At 45.1% G+C, this 22,100-nt stretch overlaps 1 protein-coding gene across 1 annotated transcript in view; it reads left to right on the top strand.

Moving 5' to 3' along the window:
• Positions 1-4,256: 4,256 nt before the first annotated feature.
• Positions 4,257-22,100, top strand: part of raraa (retinoic acid receptor, alpha a) — an 80,463-nt gene continuing 62,619 nt past the window's right edge. Inside the window, exon 1 of the mRNA XM_044013985.1 lies at positions 4,257-5,115. Within this exon, the coding sequence (XP_043869920.1) occupies positions 4,962-5,115 (154 nt within the window). The 5' untranslated portion in view covers positions 4,257-4,961. The remainder of the gene's footprint in view (positions 5,116-22,100) is intronic.

Below are 22,100 nucleotides of genomic sequence, written 5' to 3'. Positions count from 1 at the left end.
TGTGCTGGAGTGGATTTGGCAGACGAGGACGAGCCGCGGCGTCGTAAAACAGACGGGTAACTAAGCTATGTAAACAGAGAATTCTGCGAGAACATTTACATTAATGGCTGAATTCCAGGCCTCGGGGTCACTGTGTGCCTCTGCTGCATCACCGCAGACATCGCGTGTTTTTAGTCTTTACAGAAGGTTCATTAATGCCGTTCTGTGTCTGTACATGAGGGAGAACATCTATAGTAGAAAAGTGTCTCCTTTTCATTCTCTATATCAACGACCTTGTGTGTCGACTGCGCCGTATAGAAGCCATACATCATACAGTGGGAGGCACCTGCTGCTGCTGCTGCTGCTGCTGCCGCCTGAGAGATAAGCAGGCATGTGTCTAAACCTGGTCCTAATGAGGCAAAACCTCATTTCCGAGGAGTGTAGGGCAGCAATTTGGATTGTTGTTAGATTAAAGTTAGGGTTAGGCATTAACTAGTTATGGTTTAGGTTAGGGACAATGCTTTGTTTAAAGCAGGGGTGTCAAAGTCATTTTTGTTCAGGGGCCACATACAGCACAATTTGATCTCAAGGGGGCCGAACCAGTAAAAATAATAAAATAATAGCATAATAACCTATGAACAATAAGAACCCCTGTGTTTTTTCTCCTTTGTTTTACATTTACTGAAGGATAATTTTACAAAACATGAAATGTCTTGAGAAATATAAGTGCAATTTCAACAATATCGTGCCTAAATGTACTATTTACACAGCACACTGGATCTAAAATGGCACAAACATTTAGTCACGGGTATCTGGAGCATTTGACATTACGTTTAGATTAGTGTGAAATTTTAACTAATTCATCCTGTGGGCCGATTGGACCCTCTGGCGGGCCGGTTCTGGCCCCCGGGCCGTATGTTTGACACCCCTGGTTTAAAGGAATACTTCACCACGTTGCATTTAGCTTTGTTTTACTAGAATAGGGGAAGTATTTTTGAAAAATTGTGCTTCCCAACCTCAGTTTCCCCTGAGTCGGTGAAGTATTGCTTTAAGGTTAGAGATAATGCTGCACACACCTCTGCATAAGAAATAGAAATAAATGTCTGTTCTTGTGTGTGTGTGTGTGTGTGTGTGTGTGTGTGTGTGTGTTACAGTATCATCAGCATCATCCAGCACACAGCTGCTAGTGAGTGGTTTTGGACGAGGAGGATTGTGAGGTGCATGTCAGCAGCTTTAGTGTCGTGTGTGTGTGTGTGTGTGTGCTCCTCACAGCAGATTACACTTGACCCAGTGTGTGTGTGTGTGTGTGTGTGTTCATCATCGCGTTTGCCTTCAGTACACACGCATCTGTGTGTGTTTGAAATGCTTCACGTGCACCAGTACTACATTGTTTAAAAAGAAAGTAGATTTTCATGCTCCCGCAGCACACATCTATGTATTTCTTTTCTATATACCGTCCTAGGATGTTTGTAACAACTCTGACTCCAGTCTAACTTGTGTGCGTCGGGAACAATAATCCCTCTCTTCCCCGTTTGGCTGAGCTGGATGTGGATGCCGGAGTGAGTGCGCGGTAATGTGCGACGTTGCTTATCGTTCAGAAACAGCCTCTCCTGTGTGGCGCTCACAGTAGATGCTGTAATGATAATGGGTGAGTGCTGCGTCTTCACTGAATGACCCAGTTGAGCATCTGTGGCCTCTGGGTGCTGCGTTAGGGACTCTCTATTTATGCTTTTACATCACTGTGGTGTGCATGTGTTTCTCTGACAGTGCTGTTGCAGTGATGTGGAAGCTGAAGTGACATATATTCTCTTTAACTCTTCACTGTGGTTTGGTTTAATGGGTGGAGAGAGAGAGAGAGAGGGGGAGAGGGAGGTTTTAAAAGCAAATAAAACAATATGCAACTCCCATGGGCTTTAAAAAAAATACTAGCAAAGCTTCTGAACTAATACAAGCACCTTTCCAGTGTGTGTGTGAGCCGCTTACACACACACACACACACACACACACAGTGACAGGGCGACCAGAGCTGTAATCAATAAAAATAAAGCACCTAATAGAAGAGCAAGCCGATAAAATCTGCTCCATCTGATTAAGAGACACATCCACATTCACTGCCTGTGCAGAAACACCCACAGGCACACGCGCTCATTGCAGTTTGGTAAATATTAATGACTTCAAATGATATGTATATCTATCTGTATATCTGCAGGCCACGTGTAGAATCACAGAGAGCAGCTTTGTGCCTGGAACGTACGCTGCTGAAGTAACAAGTGACGTTAGTTAGAGGGTTACTTACTCTGTGATGAGATAATGAGGTCATTTCATGGCTGTGGAATTGTCAAAAAAGTAAGTGTTTCTGCTCAGATAACTTTCACTTTGGCAGTTATTCAGTTCAACCGTTCAGGTCGCAAACGTGTGACGAGGGTCGGGCTACGGTAATGACAAGTATATGGGCGTTCATCCATCCATCCATCCATCCTCTACCGCTTTATCCTCCACACGAGGGTCACACGGGGGTACTGTGCCAGTCTCAGCCATCGGCGGTCCATATTTTTTGAATTTGTCTAGCGATCACAAACAGTCTAGGAGTTATGGCCAAATCCTGGTGACGGTAACAGAAGGGTTAAAAAACAAAGATTTATATCATTAAATGCTCCTGCACGATGAATAAACATTAAAGTTAGTTTTTATTAATCCCCTTAGGGAAAGTATTCCTCTGCATTTTGACCCATCCTAGAATTAGGAGCAGTGGGCTGCCACACTGAGTAGCGCCCGGGGAGCATTGGGGGTTGGGTACCTTGCTCAGGGGTACCCCAGCCCTTTTTGGCCGGGTGGGGATTTGAACCGGCGACCCTCTGGTTACAAGTCAAAAAAAAAAATGACATCATCTGAAATGACATCATCTGAAACCAAGCAGAGAGACAACGTTTGGCATTCACGTGTCGTTATGACGGTCGCATGCTGTGACGGTGACCGACCATGTTTACGTTGGTTTGTGTTCAACTCAGTTCACGATAGAAAATCAGTGCATTATTCGATCTGTCGCGTTGTGTTTCTTTTACTTGTGCCGTGTCTTCACGTACAGAGGCCAAAAACAGGAGCCGCGTGACCTTGTTATTCTAAGCATAGTTGACTTAACTGCAGGAATTTCAGATGATATTTTGGAGCCTGTTTGATGTGTTGAGGAAGAACCACCAGACTGTGGAGGACGTCTGCACCTCAGTGACCTCGTGGCGGTGATGTGAAGACTCCGTTTTTGACTTTTTGACCCATGACTTTTAACTTGTCCAGCGGGGCAATTAAGTTTCCCACTTGCTCTGAACGAGCAGACAAGCCTTTAACGTTTAATGCACCATGAGTTTTGCACTCACGTTGTCCTTTTATTCTAATTGTCGTGTCCGAACACAGCTCGCGTTTGCTTTCCCTCTCATTTGTCACCCACCTGTACAATGCTGCCACCAGCGCGCCCTGTTTGCCCTGTTTGCCCTGTCACACGCCCGTGCTTTATGTACGTCGTGCAAGTGGGAACAGGCGCGCACACATGTCTGTCTTGACCCGGCTCTCTTTACAGGAGTTCATCCACGACGTCCTGCGTGATTCATGTTCCAGGAACACATTCCTGAGCAGCTGCACTGCTCATGCAAACACTCAGGTGTATGTGTGTGTGTGTGTTGTGTGTGTGTGTGTGTGTGCTGCAATGCTTCACAGTTTTACTGACTCATTAAAGGGTCATTGCAAGTTATGCTTGTGTTCTGGTGAATCAGCGTCGCTCTTCCTCTTCCATACGTTGTTCTCGTCTCTGTGATGATTGCAGGTCTTCTTAGCGCTTCATTAGAAAGTAAACTCTCCAGTGGCGTCTCACCTGTGGCGTCTCACCTGTGGCGTCTCACCTGTGGCGTCTCACCTGTGGCTTCTGCGTCGGGCGGTAATCAGCCAAGTGTTTGGTTTTTTTTGCCTTTTGTGTTGTTGCTCTACATTTTTACGCTCCGGCTCGTCTCCGTCGGTCGCCGCACGTATGACATCACGCGCCTCCCGCTGCTCCCTTCACACTCTTAACACTCCATTAGATAATTAAACGGGGTGTTTTTGTCACATTTCCGCTGAGACGAGACATTACCGCGAATTAGAATCAAAAGACAGAAAGAAAGAACAGCTTTGCTCGAGCACTTTAGCACCAAATCAATATGAACTCTTTACCTTGTCACTGCAGCACCCAGTGATATTTCTCCCTCTCTCTGTCTCTCTCTCTGTCTCTCTCTCTCTCTGTCTCTCTCTGTTTTGTCCGTAGGCAGAGGCGGTGCGACTCCAAAGAGGAGGCCCCATCCCAGAGAGGAGAGCTTTGTTTTGGCATCATGTGATCCGCTCATTCCCCAGGAGCGCTCCGTGGTGGAAAAGTAAACCTTACACTCCCGTGGAGGCGCGTCGCAGCCACCGGCACCCCCATCACCCCTATCACCTCTCCTGACTGCAGTCACCTGTTCCTGACTCGACTTGTCTACTGTGTCTCTCTCTCGCTGCGTCTTCATCAGGGTGGATAAGGAATGGCCGCGCCGCTCTGCAGCCTCCCCAACGCCTCTCGCAAATAAGGCCCTTTCAACTTGTTTCACAATAGCAGAGAAAGGACGGATAAAACACCCTTTACAGTCCTCCTTTATTCTTCTACCTTGTGTCTCTTTTTTTTGTATCCGTGTCCTTAGTAACACAAGCTTCAACACACACACACACACACACACAACTTATCCAGCAGGATTTTTGACGTCTGCTGCAGCTGCTTTTAAGGAGTGGTTTTCTGGACCACAAGGAGATTTTTTTTTTTTACTTTGCCTGACACTTTGGAATAATCGACTCATCCTGTGTTCCTATGGGGGATTAAACCGCTACGGGAACCCACGCTGACTCTGCTCCGGTGCAGTATCTTGCTTTTTTTTTTTTTAAATTCCCTATTGAGGTCTGTTTGTGTCTGGAGGGTGGACTGAGCCATCATGGCTGGGAAGGGCAACCCGTTACCGGGCCCGCACCTCAACGGCTTCCCCATGCCCACCTACTCCTACTTCTTCCCCCACATGTTGGGAAGCCTGTCGCCTCCAGCTCTGCCAGGAATGCCCATCAGTGGGTACAGCACGCCGTCGCCAGCCAGTGAGTAAACGCCGTCTTCTCTCCCTCTGCTGCGAAACGGTGTGTCTGTACATGTGCCGCTTGTGTTGTTATCATTCGTGCAGGTTGGGTTCTGTGAGTGACAGGTGGTGGAAAGAGGATTTGCAGAAATCCGTGTGTGTGTGTTCTGGTTTATTTGTGCGTCTGTGGCTCACTGTTTCCTGCACAATCCCCCAGTGTGAATGTGATGTGTGTGCACATGTTTGTGTGTGTGAGAGTCTTTCATCTCGCCCTGTTCAGATCATCCAAGTAAAGATGTGTGTGTTGGTAAACAAGAGTGACAGACGCGCTCGCAAATCCACATCGCCTCCAGCGCTGTCCTTAATTTACACGCCCCCACAGACGCACACACACACGGAAATGTCACAAGCAAATGAGGCCGCGCAGTCAGAAAGGACCATTGTTTGTGTGAGGAGCATACGTTTGGCAAAGTATTGCTAAAACAACTCTCACGAATCCTGTCATTGTTGCCAACCTGCGGGCTTTTACAACTCCTTTGCACCGTCAATCAAAAGAACCCGAGAAGAACTCACTTGCACTCACTTAAGTTGCTCATTTTAGTCTAAACGAGGAGAAGCGTGAAGAAAGGGAAGCCGCTCCGTCATCTATTATTTAGACGCAGGGAAGTTTGTTCAACCGCCGCAGCCGACAAGACGTGGCGGAAGAAGAATTTAGATAAACATTCTCCAGTGTTTTATTATTTAGTATTTTATTATTTAGCATTTTAGTTTCAGCATCAAAGGATGTTTAGTTTGACCTAAAATAAAAAGGTTCTTTCTGAGGGGATGAAAAACAACAATGTGAAGTTGTAATACTTATGAATTAAATAGAATAAGAATAATTCTACTTAGCTATTTTTACACACTGGAACTTTCAGGGTGTTTTTTTTTTTACCCCCTCTTTTTCGAACCAGTTTCTAGTTTCATTAATTTCCCCGCAGTGAGAGCTGATGCTGTAAAACTGACATCAGCTCTCACTGCTCTGCCAAATCTTTTACTCAAGACAATATAACTAACTGTAAGAAAAAAAATAAAGTTTTATTCTACGTGCAGAATCAGTTTGGAAGAAGTTTTTCATTATTTATTTTTTTTTACCGCTAATTATAGATGCTACACGCCGCCGGATTATTCCCTAAAAAAATTTGCAAGTCAAAATGGAGCAGAATGGAGTGGAAGTCTTAAGTTGGAAAAATACAGTTGTATGTAAATGCACCATCGCCATGACTACAAATCAGAATCCCTTTGAATCATCTCACTCTGGTGCAATCCCTGCATGTCACAGCACACTGAGTAAGTCGGCGAACTGGCAGATAATCAATTAAAACGGCAGTGAGAGCAGCAGAAATATGAACCGGTGGAATGCTGCTGCTGCTGCTGCTGCTGCTGCTGCTGCTGCTGCTGCTGCTGCTGCTGCTGCTGCTGCTGCTCCACAGCCCCACTCTCTCGCATCAGGTTCAGATGGGGTCATTGTATTGACTTTCTATCTGCTGGAGTTTGTGTTGGCAGCCGACGATGCGGGGAAGTGAAGAACAGTCGGTGCCCGGCACAACCCGCACCCCCCCCCACCCGCGTCACTCCCCCTCCCTCCCACTTCCCTAACACCAGATACCCCACCTCAAAAGACTGGAATTCCCATCAGATTCCTCCTTTTTTTTTTTTTTTACTCCGTTGCAAATATCTCTGCGCGTCTTTTGTATGTGATTGTGCGTAAGTGTGTGTGTGTGTGTGTGTGTGTGTGTGTGTGTCTTCTTGTGTTTGCCATTCAGGGCGGCAAGGTTCCTTCCCTTTTGCCTGGACAAACATTTCCTGTCTGTAAACATTGAACAGCCAGGGACACCACAACTTCCTTAGGAGCACGAGCACGAGCACATGCACTTGCATAAGCATAACTAACACACACACACACACACACTGTGACACACACACACTGTGACACACAGACTCACCGACACTTTCTCTTCCTCCTTGTATCCACCTTTCTCCCTCGCTCCCTCCCGCTCCAACACCTTTCCTTTTTTTCCTCTCTTTGCTCTCATTTTTACACACTCACACTTGAAGCTAAGCCCTTTCCAACCCCCCATTCACTGCTGAACAGTCGCAAAAAAAAGGGAAAGACAGAGGGTGAGTGGGGCGGAGTGTCACGAGAAAAGAAAGCTGAGCGTTTGCCTTGATGGATTTCAGCGTGGCATGAATTGCTCTGACTGAATGCTCATTATATCAGGTGCTGCCGTTCATTTAGCATCCTGCAGGAGTCACGGTCAACAAGAACGAACTGCTGTGTGACCCTGATCCACTCTTTGTTAGATCTGTAGTGTCTTTAGTGTGTGTTCATGTTTGTGGTAAAATGGCAAACTGTGAAAGACCTTCCCTTTTTTTCTGTCTGCTCTAGAGCTTGGATAATATTTTAAAAAAAAAGATCTCGCTTAATCTTTCAATAGATGCTACTTCCTGTGTCCTCTGTCTTTTGTTATTGACAGTGAGTTGAGTTTGGTTCTGTCCTCTACTGCCTTGGTAATTGCTTAAACCTTCAGGCTGTGCTTCTAGGCTGTATATTTTGAACTCAAATGGGGTTTTTAAAAGTAGGGTTGGAGATCCTAGAAAAGCTGTTTGAGTATATGTAGAATTCAAAAGTCCGAGCCCCTTTCTTCGGACCTTTTTAGATACTTGTTCTCATGACAACACGATGATGAAAAACAACAAATACTCTTTACTTTGCAGTAAAAAATGCTCCAGAAAATGATTTCTTGAATAAACTTAAATAAAGTAAAGTAATGTAACTACTTTGGGGTCAAGGTTAGATAGATCCAACTTTTCTGGGGAAGATATCCTCAGATTTAGTACAGAAACTGAAATATCTCAGCGTCCTCTTTAACAAAACTACAACAGACCAATTATTTGAACCAAGCAGAGATGAAAGGGTTAATCTGGGTTTACAGCAAACTGTCTCTCTTTCTTTGTTTGTGTATCTCTCTCTCTCTCTCTCTCGCCTCCTGGGTTCTGTCTTCACATCGCATTATCTGAGAATCATCAGCGCTGAGTTGCGCACCAGAACAGATCAGTTTCAGATATTGATATTACATTTATTGCCTGCAGCTTTATTAGTTAACAGAATATTATCACATAAGATTGATCTCCCGTGCACGCACACACATACACACACACGCGCGCACATGGATTTCATTAGTGTGTTTTCATTAAATCCTTGACACCGCGCGCGGCCGTGCAAATACAAAACTATCACCCCGGCTATTGATCCTGTTATTATCGTTTAATGCCCCGCGCTCCCTGTCACCGGCTCTAATACTATGCCATTACATTTGCATGGTGTTATGAGGGGATCATAATAAATGGAGCCCGCTTGCTACCTGCTGCCACGTTGGACTAATTGGCTTTTCCCCACAGAGCGCTCCTGTTTCAGCAGCCGCAGTAATTGCTTGGTACAGGAGGGTTTCCTTGTGTGGCTCACACACACACACGCAGCACCACCGTCTCCTTTGACTTATTAGAGTGGCAAAAAGGCTTTTATGAATGTACTTTTGGACCAGGAGGGGGAATATTAAAGGATCTTTTCAGTGTGTGTGTGTGTGTCACCTACCCCCATTAAGCTGCCTGTGGTGGAATGTACTGACCGTGAGCAAATATGGATATGGTAATGTCGGCTAAAGTGTGTCTTTATGAGGATGTGCGCGCTGCTCTCGAGACAGACAGGTGGTTCCTTTCCGCCCCGGTGGTCTGCAGGAATCAAGGGAGCATGTCAGTTCACTCCATGGGTGGCGAAAACACAAACACACTCGTTCTCCCTTTAACGCGCTCATACAAGGCTTCTGTGGTGAGGAGAGGGATAATGACACGAGTAGCACTTGTGATGTGCTCCCCTTTGGCAGCGCTCCAAAGAATGTGGAGATACAAACAGGTCCTCTATTGACTGAAGCATCAGGCTACCAGGTACCAGCCGTTTAGCCACTTCACACACACACACACACACACACACACATACACAGAAACAGTAACTCTGGGGAGCTTCTTGTCATTATTGGAAAGTCATTTGAGGGTTGCCGATACTCTGATGGCGTGGACGCAGGCTTATTAAACATGGTGTGTAAAAGCCATCTAGCATAGCGGCGCAGCACTCATTCACCCCGTCTTAACGACCTTGTTAATTAACTGCAGAGCTCTGGGAGGCTGAGAAATGAGCACAAAGACCGTCCTATTCTTACATTTTCAAATAAGTAATTGTCTCTGATGCTACTTTGAGATAATTGCATCATCACAGGTTGTTGAGGAGTTTTTTTGTCCTTTGTGCTGAACCAGATTACAAATCAGTGCGTTTCAATCAGCGGGGTCTTAACAGCGTAACAAACCAAACAACAATTTTCCACTGAGTGTTTCTGTTCCTGTTTCTCCTTCAGCACATACAGCATACATTTCATTTTGTTGCGATTGTCTGTGAAAGAAAAAACATACTTGCCCAGTCTGTGGTGACTGAACCGACGTTTAACCGCAACTACCATTAAAAACTAAGCAAACACAACTATGAGAGAACGTCATCTTTAAACGCCGACAAATCACCAGTTCTCTTATCGCTTGGGTACTAATCCTGAGTTGGGCATAGATGAAATAATAATCGATATAAAGCTTTAATTAAAGATCCGTCAAAGTCTTGACTCGCCGACTGCACCAAACTCTGCGTCGTTACTTCCTAACACGCACACGGCTACAGACGGAAAATGAGACATTTAATGAACGCTTAATCAGATTATGAGTGGAGACAACAGCTCAATTCTTCCCTTATCATGACTGATGCAAAAGTAATTACGAATTATCATATGCTTCAAAACCTCACACCTTTACAGGCAGCCTCGGGACACACCAGTGTGTACACTTCTGTTTGAAAGACGTCTTCAAGGGAGTAGGACCTGATTGGTGATTTTTATTGTTGATCAACATGTTAATGTTCAGTCGGTTTGATGGAGGGAGGGAACTGGTAAATCCATATTCATGAGAAGAGAGACATACCCCGTAAAGGCCCTTGTATACTATCCTGGGTAGACGCAGATTTTGGGTATACCCAGATTCGTTTGTTGGGTATACCCAAATTCGTTGAGTATGTCCAAAATCTGCATCATCATTGCACAGATTTTGGAACTGTGTGCATTAGGTTTAGGGTTTGTTGGGGGTAACGAATGTGAACGTTGAGTATAAGCCCCCGCTCACCAAGCAGAAAAAACATTTAGAGTCGCCAAGAATAGTCATCCAATCCTCGATCTGGCAACCCCTGAACACCCCGACTCCCCTGCCCAACAGGCCTTTCAGATTCAAGCCACTCGAACCAGACGAGCCCCAGGGGAGCTGTAGCATTCTTCTCTTCTTCTTTGGTAGGAATGCGTCCTATTCCCTGCTTCCAGACTTCTGCCGCCACCCAATGGTCTACAGGACGCACAAGTATACCAGGGCCCTGACAAAAACACTCATAGATGCACACAGACTTTGGCAACAATCCATTTCATGTGCCAAAATTCCAGCATGCTTAGCCAAAGGGTTCTCCCTCAAGAAAACCCATCATCTTATCCACCGTCCCTCAGGCCGTTCCTTATATCCATCCCTCTTCACACCCCACTTACTGGCTTCTGCACGTCTGCACTCTCTCCCTCCCTCCGTACCCTCTCGACTTTGCCCTCATACATCCATCCTTCCCTGCACCTCATTCTCCCGTGTTATACTTTACTGGATACAGTACATGAGGGCCCTGCGCACTGTATTACCTCCACATTACATTACCGACCAATCAGAGATGGAAGCTGCTGTGTGTGACTTTTCTATACAAATTAATGTCTGTTACATTCGAGCCTTTTCTCGTTTGAGTTCACACAAAGCCGTTTAAGCTTATCCGCTCCACACGACCCCCCCCTCGCTGTGTTTTTTACATCACGTCTGACTGAAGGAAGGCGACAGTGTGATGGCGTAACAAATGTTGAACATTGACCCAGAGGTGATGGTAGATTTCATCATCAGAGGGTGAATACAAAGCTCAGCGCGGCTGTCTGTGTACACACCAATTTGTTTTCCATGTCCGCGTTGGTATAATTAAGCACAAGCTCCACGATACCGCATCGGTTCTAGCGCAGCGTGAGCTGATAAACACATTCAAAAGTGCAATTTATCTTTAAAATAAAAACAAATGCAAGTGTCATCGTAGATGTTCATAGCCTTGGACGCAGATTCTAAGTGGTGCGGGTCCCATTTGGAGTAAAATTGAGGCATTTCTCCCCACTCTTTTCCCTCGCTCTCATTCACTGTTATCCACCCACCCTCCATTTCTCCACCGTAGGACTTGACAGAGCTATCATTACCCTGCCACCTATTTACTCGCAGCCTGTTATTTTCCATTTGCTTTGAGGGAACCTGGGGCCAAAGTCCCTGCCCAGAATACTAGATCCTAACCACAGGATATATCCCCAAGTGGCTTGGCAAGTGTGGGTCCACTACCGCTCTGTATTCCTCACTTTCTGTCATTCTTTCTATAGTTTTCCCCCGTCCATGGCTGCTTATGCAAATGGAGTCCCTCCTTTTTAAAGAGCTATCTTCTCATAATCCGATGGATGGCTCCATTTTCAGGGCTACACACACACACATGCAGATTGCACACTAGTCCCCTCTATTAGGAATACAAGGACACATGCTCTCCTTCATGAATATTGCCACCGACTGGCACATACATGTACACATGTGTACGCACACTGGAGTGCAGAGAGCAAACGCTCCCCTGCAGCAGCAGCACAGGCTGTTTAAGCGCTTTAAGCCGCAACAGCTTCCAAACCGGAGGACTGTTGCCAGCAGCCATGCAGCACTCAGTTGGGTAAACACTGGCATAATCTAAATCTCTCTCTCTGTGATGTGCCAGCATATCTTTATTTCTGCTCTCTTTAAAGGCCCCGCAAGGAAGTCAAGACAAGGGTAAAATGATAAGAACTCCCCCTCCTCTTTTCTCTCTCTCTCCATCTCTACGTTTTTTTCCCTATCCTTTGCATTAACCCACCCTCACATTGACCCTCTTTGTCTTCCTTTTATCTCATTTATCCCCCCCAAACATAAGCGCACACACACACACACACACATACACACACACACGTCCGCTAATGTCCTCTTTGCCGTACCCATTTTGCACAGCCATAATTCACACATACATTCAAAAGTCAATGACAATGCGTCATTCCTCTATTGTCCCTTTGATAAGCACTCGAAATGACAGCATTTGTCAAATATAGGGCAGTTACCTAATGGAAAGAGATGAAGGAGGGAAGGAAAGGAGGGGAGCCGAGGAACATTTCTAAGAGGTTGTGCAGGTTCTTGCCCTGCATGGCTCAGAGTGATTGAATTATCAAGCAGGGCTTTGCTTGTTGTCCGAGGGGGTTTCAGAGGAAAAGCCCTTTTCTCAGCGGCTAATGTGCTTTTTCAGCCTCGCACAATGGCTGGCTGTGTTGCGCAAAGGGGCTAAGAGAGCTCTGTGCAGCCAAGGCTTATGGGGCCACCAGCTCTCTTTTGGCACCCCTCGAAAAGGCGCCTCTGGCCACACTTAACCTCCAGCCTGTCTGCTAGCGTTAGCACGTAGCCACCGTCAAGTGCAAAGACAATGCGCTTGTGACGGCGGTGGCACATTGCGGGGGACGAGCGAAACCCAGCCCGACTATTGCAAAGTGAATTGTGCCGTCTTCAGATCGTCATCAGGGGGGTGAGATAATGCGGGGACATGCGTGTTAATCCTGCAGCGCCATCTCAATCTGTATGCTGCGTCTATTGTGGCCATTTCATTTAGCTTAGCTCGTCTGTGAGGGTTGAATATTAAACATGTCAACAAGGATTCTGCGCTGAGAACTTTTGTTTGACAGTATTTATTTTAATTGGAATGCAGGTGTGCGGTCGACATTTGCAATCATGTGTGGTCCACAGGTAATATATGACCCAAATGTTCCCACTCTTTTCTTCTTCTAATTATTATTATTTGTTAAACATACACTGTGTTGACAGATTCATTACCTGAATTTTAATGTCTGAGCTTCATGACGTTGAGTCGATATTTTCTCTCTGTTCCTCGTTTGTTTTTCACAATTCTGCTTTCATTTCCCCGACCTCCTCCTTTCACCATCTCTTGGATCTCTCTTTTCACTTCTTTTGTGTGTGGCAGTTTGTCCGTGTTCAGTGGAAAGAGGCACCCGAAACCTGCACTGACACACACACACACACACACACACAGGTTTGCCTAGCTATTCTTCTGAGGACACTGCATCAATTTCCATTCATAAGGAAAGCCTAAACAAAGCATTATCCATAATCTTAACCACACGCAGTTAAAGCCTTAACCTCGCCACAATTCAGATCTTAGCCCATAAAACTTAACCAGTTCATCAGAAATTAGGTTCTGCCTCTTTAGGACCAGGATTTGGTCTTTATGAGGATTAATGTTCAAGAAATATAATAAATAATAACACACAGGCCAAACCCTCATGTGGAGGATAAAGCAGTAGAAGATGAATGAATGAATGAATGAATGAATGAACTTTTGTCTCATTCCAAACTTCAGCTAGGTATCAAACTCCCTCTGTTTCACCCATTGTGATATCCGATTCCATTACCTAAGGACTTGATCTCATCAGTGTCACAGAGTTTTTTCGTGCAGGAAGTTACAACCAGAGGCAGCGTTTGTAGCCCAAAGAAGAAGAGAAAGGCAGGGTTGTGTGTGTGTGTGTGTGTTTGCTTAACACATAAGAGGGAACACCTAACACCCATTTTAGCCTCACTCCACTGGCTCCACTGGTTCATTTTTAAAATGATTTTATTTGTTTTTCTAATTTAATTATATATATAGGAAATAGTCATTTCTTAATACTGCTTCATCCTTACACTCCTGCCCGGTCTCTGAGATTGTGGAGCACTCCTCCTCTGCACGCCTCGTGTTAGACACGCCCCTTCAATGTCCACGTATCTTAAAACCCATTTAGTATGAGACGTTGGTTTTCACCGACTTATTTGTGTTTTTTTATATATATATTATGTTATATTCTCTACAGCATTTGATTGTCTGTTGTTTTTAGCTCTATTTAGGTAATGGTAAAGGCGTGGAGTGGCTCAGTGGTTCAAGCCGGTAACCTGTGTACAAAAGACATCATGGTCGCAATGGTCGCAAGTTCAATTCCACCCCTGGCTGATTGTACTCCATACCATTGTAAGTCGCTTTGGATAAAAGCGTCTGCTAAATGACATGTACTGATGTACTGTAACGTCCTACTATATTGTATTTATAGCTGACGTACAGCAATTTGTTTCAGATGTTGTTGTTTTTAGATTGATTGGTTTAAGGAATGGCAATATGTAAAAAAAAATAAAATAAAAGGTTCATTGCTGGAGGAAACAGGAAATTGCTGCAAAATCGTTCAGGAAATGGTATTGAAGTTCATTTATTGACATCTGGGTTATGGATAGTATGGATAGACATTTAAACTCAGCCATTGATTGAAGACTCTAAAGTGACCATAGGTGTAAATGGATGTTTTTATCTCCGTGTTGACCTTAAGATACACTGGTGACCTTTCAGAGTTGCCCCTGGCATTGGCTCCAGCTCCTCCCGTGACCTGAGCAGTAGAGGTTGAATGTGTGGTGCAACGTCATGCACAACAGGATCACTGGTTGTTTTCCTCTAGATGAATAAATAATTGTGTGAATGCGTGAGAATGGGTGGCATTAACGTGTCGTTCTCGCACTCAAACTGCTGATAATAACTGTGAAAATAATGTGAGAAGTCACTGACGGTGATCGGTCACTGACGATGACTAAGGCCGGAGGAGATCGTCGCACACACGCTCACGTTCACTCAAACACTCGATGACTGTACTCGCACCGACTGTAACCAAACATTATCACTGTCTCTCAGTTCAGTCCGACCCCCACAGACAGCGTGCGGTTTCGCGTTCCCCCGTGTCTCCGGGGTCGCCGAGGCCTAAACAATACACATCCACAAAGCACCGACATCACACACAATTACTCAATAGCACTTAGGTTCTTTTGATCAGCCGCTTGTTATGTGTACACAGTGTGCGCCGGATAAAAAGGCCCCGTAAACAAGTCTCCCACTGAGAGGCGAAATCATGGAGTCTGTCACCGGAAACGATTCTGACAGTGGAGCGCGGGGGGGGGGGAAGCAGCCACAGTCCTCCAGTGGTCAGCGGTCGTCCTCACAGGGTCAGTATGCTTCAAATCAAGTGGTTGCTGTGGGGGAATTGAGCAGCATCTGAAAACATCTTCAAAACGGTGGCTCAAGGCTCGGCCTTGAAATGATCAGCAGATCTGGAAACCTTCAAACGAGGCTTTTTTGAAAACATTTTTAGCTTTAGCCAAGATATTTTGGTAGAAGAAACAAAGGACAGTACATTTTTAGATATTAGGGTTGTGGGTGCAGTGGCTACCATTGTTGCCTTTTTTGTGGGTGTATTTTTTCCCCCTCATCCCACTGTCCAAAAACATGCAGAGGAGGATCATTAGACGCATGAGTGTGAGGGTGGATGGTTGTTTGTGGACCGGTGTGATTCTGTCCTGGGTGGACCTCGCCTTTCGCCCTATGTTATTATCTGAACTGGCAAATTGATATACAAGGTGATGAATCTTGTTTTCAGCAGCTGTGTGGTAGAGCCACAGAGGCGTGGCCCACACTCATTCAAAACAAAAATAGTTTTACATTAAATAAAGGTCGATTTTCTGTATTTTGTGTCTTTATTTTTCAGTGATTAGCCAATGTGAGGAAAACAGTGACGAAAGAAAAGTTCTCCCACATTTTCTGTGGTGGCGTAAAACAGAACATCTTAAAGGGAGAAGGCAGTGGTGACTGATCACAGGGAAAGTTGAGAGGGCAACACTGCATACCTAAGGTCAAACTCAAGACCCTGCCTGCCTGACCCCGCGTCCCCTCTAATCGTTCATTCTTTGAAAGAAAGAGACAGGGCTGAAGATGAGGTTAGGAAGAGAGGGAGAGGAAGATCAAGAGAGCCACAGTGTGATTGAAGGAAGTAAATGACCCCTGCAGGCATCTTAAATCACAACAGGCCCAGACAAACCCTTCACCAAAGAATCAGGAGCAGATTCTCTGCTTCTTTACTCAAATGACCACTGACTCTCGCGTTTAAAGACGCAGGTGGTGGTTAGGACGGGAGTGTCCGGAGCTTTCCTCATGCAACACAACAAACTCACGTGTTTGTGTGTTTTATCAGATGTCTGTCTGCGTGTAATTGTGCCGTTGCAGTTCAAAATTGTGTCAGCTGACGTGGTTTTTGCCCCAGAGTGTGCGTTAAATGTCTCTGTTTACTGTTGACATGGCGTGAGAGAGAGAGACAGAGAGAGAGAGAGACAGGGGTCAGGCTGTGCCAGAGATGGGATTTCGCTGATTCAATATTTACTCATCAAACAGAACTATTTCCTGTAAGCACTTGGCCAAACTCATGCTCTCGGCGTCTCAGTTCTCACTCTACCTTTGTTTCGTCTCTCTCTGTTTCTCTTTTTAATTTTATGACCTGCTCCTGTTCCTGTCCCATCTCCTCCTCCTCTCTCCTCCTCTCACCCTTCATCACTTTCTTCATCGCCTCCCCTCGGTCAAAGAGGTTGGAGCAGTGTGCAAACATCCGTCTATCCATCCACCTGCCAATTCACACCGGGGATTATAACTGAGCCGTAACTGAGCCGTGTGGGAGCTGGTTGGACTTGGGAAGTCGCGTTTACAATCTAAGGTTCTCATGGGTGTGGGTGCAGGACATTATGCGTGTGTTTAATCAAGCATCTGATTCAATCCCGGAAAAGGTTCACACCTTTATTAATCTCCCGTGTTACTTTCCCTGTCCCTCATGTTGTCTTGGTTGTGAAATAAACGTATCGCACCATGTTTTTCTTCCAGCTAGCAGCTAAGCTAACTCCGCTGCTTTTGGGGTAGAACCAGAAACACTGATGTACGATTGTCTGCCGACATCACAACATGTCTTTCTCTTATTTGTGGGGCCAGGAAGGCATTCAGAGTCGGTCTAAAGCAGTTTGTCCATCATGGTTTGACAACAGACAACAGTGGAGGACATCCAGCAGCTAGTTCTTGTAGCTGTTTGTTTGAGAATAGACTACGATCATTGAAGCTGACTGTCGTGGGTCTAGCTCTACCCATACCGTATCGTACCATTCCTCTGGTACTCCAAGGGAAGGGTTACCGAGAAATGGAACAGTCGGGGCCGGTTATTTTGGTAGGGTTCTGATTGGAAACACAAAAAAAAATACGTTCCACTCACACGCCAAACGTCACAGTAAATACTGATTGGTACAGACAGTTTAGTGCGCGTCTAGGCTGTATACTTTGAAATCAAGCAGGTTTTTAATTGTCCTTCCCGTTATATTCAACATTTGGATAAAAACTGACAGCCCTGTTCAACAGTGCATGGCCGCCAAGATGTTCCTGGTGTGTTTTCTGCTGGGAAGACAACTATATGGCCTCCTTGCTCCTCCACCCCCACCCAATACTGAAAAAAAGAAAGCACTCAGTCCTGGCAGATGTGTTGTCAAAGCCAGCGCTTTTCAGACCTTTGAAAAATAGCCTTTATGTCAAAACCAGATCACTTGGACCGAGAGAACACATGGAAAGTAGTGGAAGTGCTCCAGGGGAAAACGTTTTTGAGGGGAATATTTTAAGTCTTTATCATGGAGGTAGTCGTTTGTCTGTCGACACATTTGCTCTGGCTGCTTACACTGTTATGCCCAGAAGCTGACGTAGTTTTCCCCTTTCGGTGCTCGTGTGCGTTTTGTACGTGCACATCTGTCCAGTTTCTTTACTTAGTGTGTGGCTGTGGACTGGAAACCATGCCGCCCAATCTCAAACCATGTTGCTGTAAGCTGAAAAACAAAAGCTGATATAAAATGGCCTTGGACAAGAAGGGAGAGCAGCCTTGGATATTATTCGTTCGTTTCTCTCATTTCCTCGCAGACCCTCATGCCTTTTGTGTCCATGTACTGCACTCATGTTAATGGTTATTCATTTGAAGGCCACGAGTTTGTGTATGTTTGAAAACAACATTATGTTATATTAAATCTCAGTTCCTGCATTGAGGAAGTAGAGAGCAAGGACTTCTCTGTTGTGAACACACAACATGCGTCTTTAGTTATTTATTCATTTTAAAATGAAGAGGTAATGATGTAAATGTAGCATAAAATTGAATTATGGCAGCAAAAATACTCGCAGACGCTGCCATCGCTGTCTCTGTTGCCGCTGTCGTCATCCTCCTCTTCTTTGATCTGTTAACTTTGTGATGACTTTTATTTTCGTTCCTTTTTTACCCCTTCCTTTCCTCTTGCTCCTTTCATTCTGTTTCTGTGGTTGTATACATTGTAATGTAGACAATCCACACACACACTTTATTAGTCATTAGTCTGACTAAGCTTGTCATAGTCCAATTACTCCTACATGTATACACTTGGTCGGACTGTAGTCGGACACAGTGTTGGTTCATTCGGTCTGTGGTTGTATACATTGTAATGTAGACAATGCACACACACACTTCATTAGTCATTAGTCTGACTAAGCTTGTCATAGTCCAATTACTCCTGCATGTATACACTTGGTCGGACTGTAGTCGGACACAGTGTTGGTTCATTCGGTCTGTGGTTGTATACATTGTAATGTAGACAATGCACACACACACTTCATTAGTCATTAGTCTGACTAAGCTTGTCATAGTCCAATTACTCCTGCATGTATACACTTGGACGGACTGTAGTTGGACACAGTGTTGGTTCATTCGGTCTGTGGTTGTATACATTGTAATGTAGACAATGCACACACACGGTTTATTAGTCATTAGTCTGACTACACGTATACACTTGTCGGACTGTAGTTCGTATAGCTCACACTGTCATCCTAAGCTTGTCATAGTCCAATGCATGTATACACTTGGACGGACTGTAGTTGGACACAGTGTTGGTTCATTCGGTCTGTGGTTGTATACATTGTAATGTAGACAATGCACACACACGGTTTATTAGTCATTAGTCTGACTAGACTCCTGTCGGAAGGCCTTCAGTTTACTCCTGTGTATACTTTGTCGTGTGATAGCGTCTTGCATATTCTCGGCGTTGGCAGCCAGCCTGACGACACTGTAGACAATTCATATTAAGGCCTGAAGGCCTCCTGTGTCTTGAGGCAGCTGGGTTTTGACAACGCATTAACATGTTTATCAAAAAAATCGTCCTTGAATCGCTTCTCGAGGCCGGTCTCGGTTTAGTTCGGAGAGGAGAAATAATTGACAACAGTTTTGATTGTGAGCATTTGTATTGTCTTTAAATCACTTCACTGCCTGCGTTGGCTGCTGTTTTGAGAACAACAAAGCGACTTCACGGGGCTTTTACTTTGGAGAGGAGCGCCACACCTCAGGTGTTGTGTTTCAGGACTGTGCGAAAGGCAATGGAATGAATGCTCACAAGTACACACACACACACACACAGATAGAGTGTGTGTGAGAGAGGGAGTGTAAAGTTTGCTCCTCCCCTGGCAGACTTCAAAGCTGCCTGTCCCCTGAGAAACTTCAAACGCTGGGGAGGCCATTAAAAGACAAAAATTATTTTCTGTAAGGTCATGATTTATTTGATTGAAAAATGAAACCACTAACCCAACAGACATTATTTTTCCTTCCCAGAGCCTGCTTTACCAGGCACAAACTAAATTGCTACCAGGTGGGAATCCACTTTAGAGCAGCAAGAGCTCTTGTCTTTCATTCTTCTCCTCTTTCAGTCTCGGCCTCTTTCTCTCTCCGACCCTCTGCGTTAATCTGCAGGACGTCGTTCCTTCCTTTAGCGAACAAAGCTGCATGAAATGTACACACATTCAACATCTGGTGAGATTTTGGTGCTAACAAACAGCTAACTGTCAGTGGAGGAAATATGAAGGAGGTGCAGGACAGGAGCGCGGAGTGTGTTTGAGAGAAATGGGCCGGCAGTGAAATGCAAGCGTGTGAGAGAGTGATGGACGTGATGGAGTGTGTGTTGTGAGACAGGTGAAGGACAGAATTAAACAAGTAGGTGGGTGTGGAGTGTCCTTTCAAGGAGAAGGAAATGGTTTTGAGGGGGGGGGGATAGCATTTGAAATGGATTAGAGATTATAGTATGGATAGTCCAGCCTGAGTCTGTTGGGATGTGTCAGGCTGCTATGGCTCTCATCGAGGCCTGATATTCCTTTTTTAAAATCACTGTATATTCAGGTTTTTATTGGGTTTGTTCGCCTGGACTGAATGCATGTTAAAAGTCCGTAATTTGGTTTTCTTAATGTCGTGTAAACGCGTTATTGCGACTATAATCGAGCTCGCACTAACATACGTGGATAATGCGATTCATAGTCTGATTAATCCTGCATGTATACGCTTAGTCTTAGCCATGCACTTCATGCACTGAAAGACTAATGGATTAATGAAGAAAATAATCAAGAGGTTTGACTGTTTTGTAAATAATGGTTTGTTGCGACACTAATAAACATGTGATAATTAAAATTGTCTTCAATTGCAAACACACACTATGACGCTTTTCCACTGTACATTTCTAGCGCGGCTTGGCTCGATTGGACTTGGTTTGGTATCAGGCCCATTTTTTCCATGACCGTAGTACCTCCCCAACGGGGGCGGGGTCGCCGTACCTTAGCTGCACACAAACTAGTGGCGAGCGAAGCAGTCGTCTTCGGTGCGACTGAATCATTAGAATCAGTGAATTAACAAGATCAGTTCCGTCTGATAAAGTACGACTGTTGTGATTCGGCTCACGAACACAGCACAGTGAATATTTAATATAACTTTCTTTGCTAAATGTTGGAGATTAACGCAGGTTTTCAGGATTGTTAAGTCTCTTTAACTGACCTACAGTTCGGCATCGCTCGGTTTCATTCCCGTGTCGGACGTCACGCTCATGACTCATCCAGTGACGACACTCTCTGATCAATTATTGGCCGGCAGTCGGTCGACAGCGCGTTGTGGTATCGATGCTACTGCTAATGGAGAGTCCAACTGTAAAGTGGAAAAGCGCCATAACGGTGTCTGTAGACGAAGTGGCCCTTTAATTCCGGGGAAAGCCTCAGCTGCAAGACTTCCTGTCACCATAAATACAGGACGCTAATCGAACATCCACACAGCCGCTCTTGTAACCATCGACGCGATCGAGGAACGGACACTTCCACTGAAGGACTGGATTTAATCAGAAGCAAATGAATCGATGTTTTCCTGAGACACAGACGCGGTTCTGTAGCTTTTACACGGGCAACAACAAAAAAAGCAAACGGGAGGAATGTTTCTGCGTGCCTGATGTTTCTGCACACTTCAATACCGAGAGATTTGAACTCCACTAACACGCACTTTGCTTTGTGGCCTTGGACGTTTAATCAGAAGGCCGTGCAGACTACATAAATAAAGACTTTGCTGTTGCTTTGGTAAACAGGAAATAAGGTGATGTGCTTCATACACCTCGACAGGCTGTCACTGAAAGCAACGCACATGTGTTTTGCTGCAGACCGAGCAGGAGGTTATTGTTTTCTTCGCATGTTAGTTGTGGTTTGTGTCTCAGCGAATTTAATCTTAGCTTTATTTATCCGTGTGTTTGCTTGAGGGTGTTTTTTTTCCCCTCTGTGTTTGGAGCGTATCAGCCTCACAGCACGTGAATCACTCTTTCTCAGCGAGTGTGAACGACGCTGAGTGGATTTCATTCTTCCATGTGGATATTCCCACTGTTTGCTCATGAGTGTGTCTGTGTGTTCCCTGATTTCGCGTGTGTGCGACCCACTGATGAAGCTGCACGCCGTCTTCCAACATCTCCACCTAATGTTATCTCACTTCCTCTTAACCCCCCACACACACAAACTTACCAAAGACAGAAAATAGCACTTTATTGGAACGCCTGTCAGGACTCCCCCCGGATTTATGG

Source organism: Solea senegalensis, linkage group LG18 (genome assembly GCF_019176455.1).
Source record: "Solea senegalensis isolate Sse05_10M linkage group LG18, IFAPA_SoseM_1, whole genome shotgun sequence".
Lineage (NCBI taxonomy): Eukaryota > Metazoa > Chordata > Actinopteri > Pleuronectiformes > Soleidae > Solea > Solea senegalensis.
This window is presented reverse-complemented; position numbering and strand designations above follow the sequence as displayed.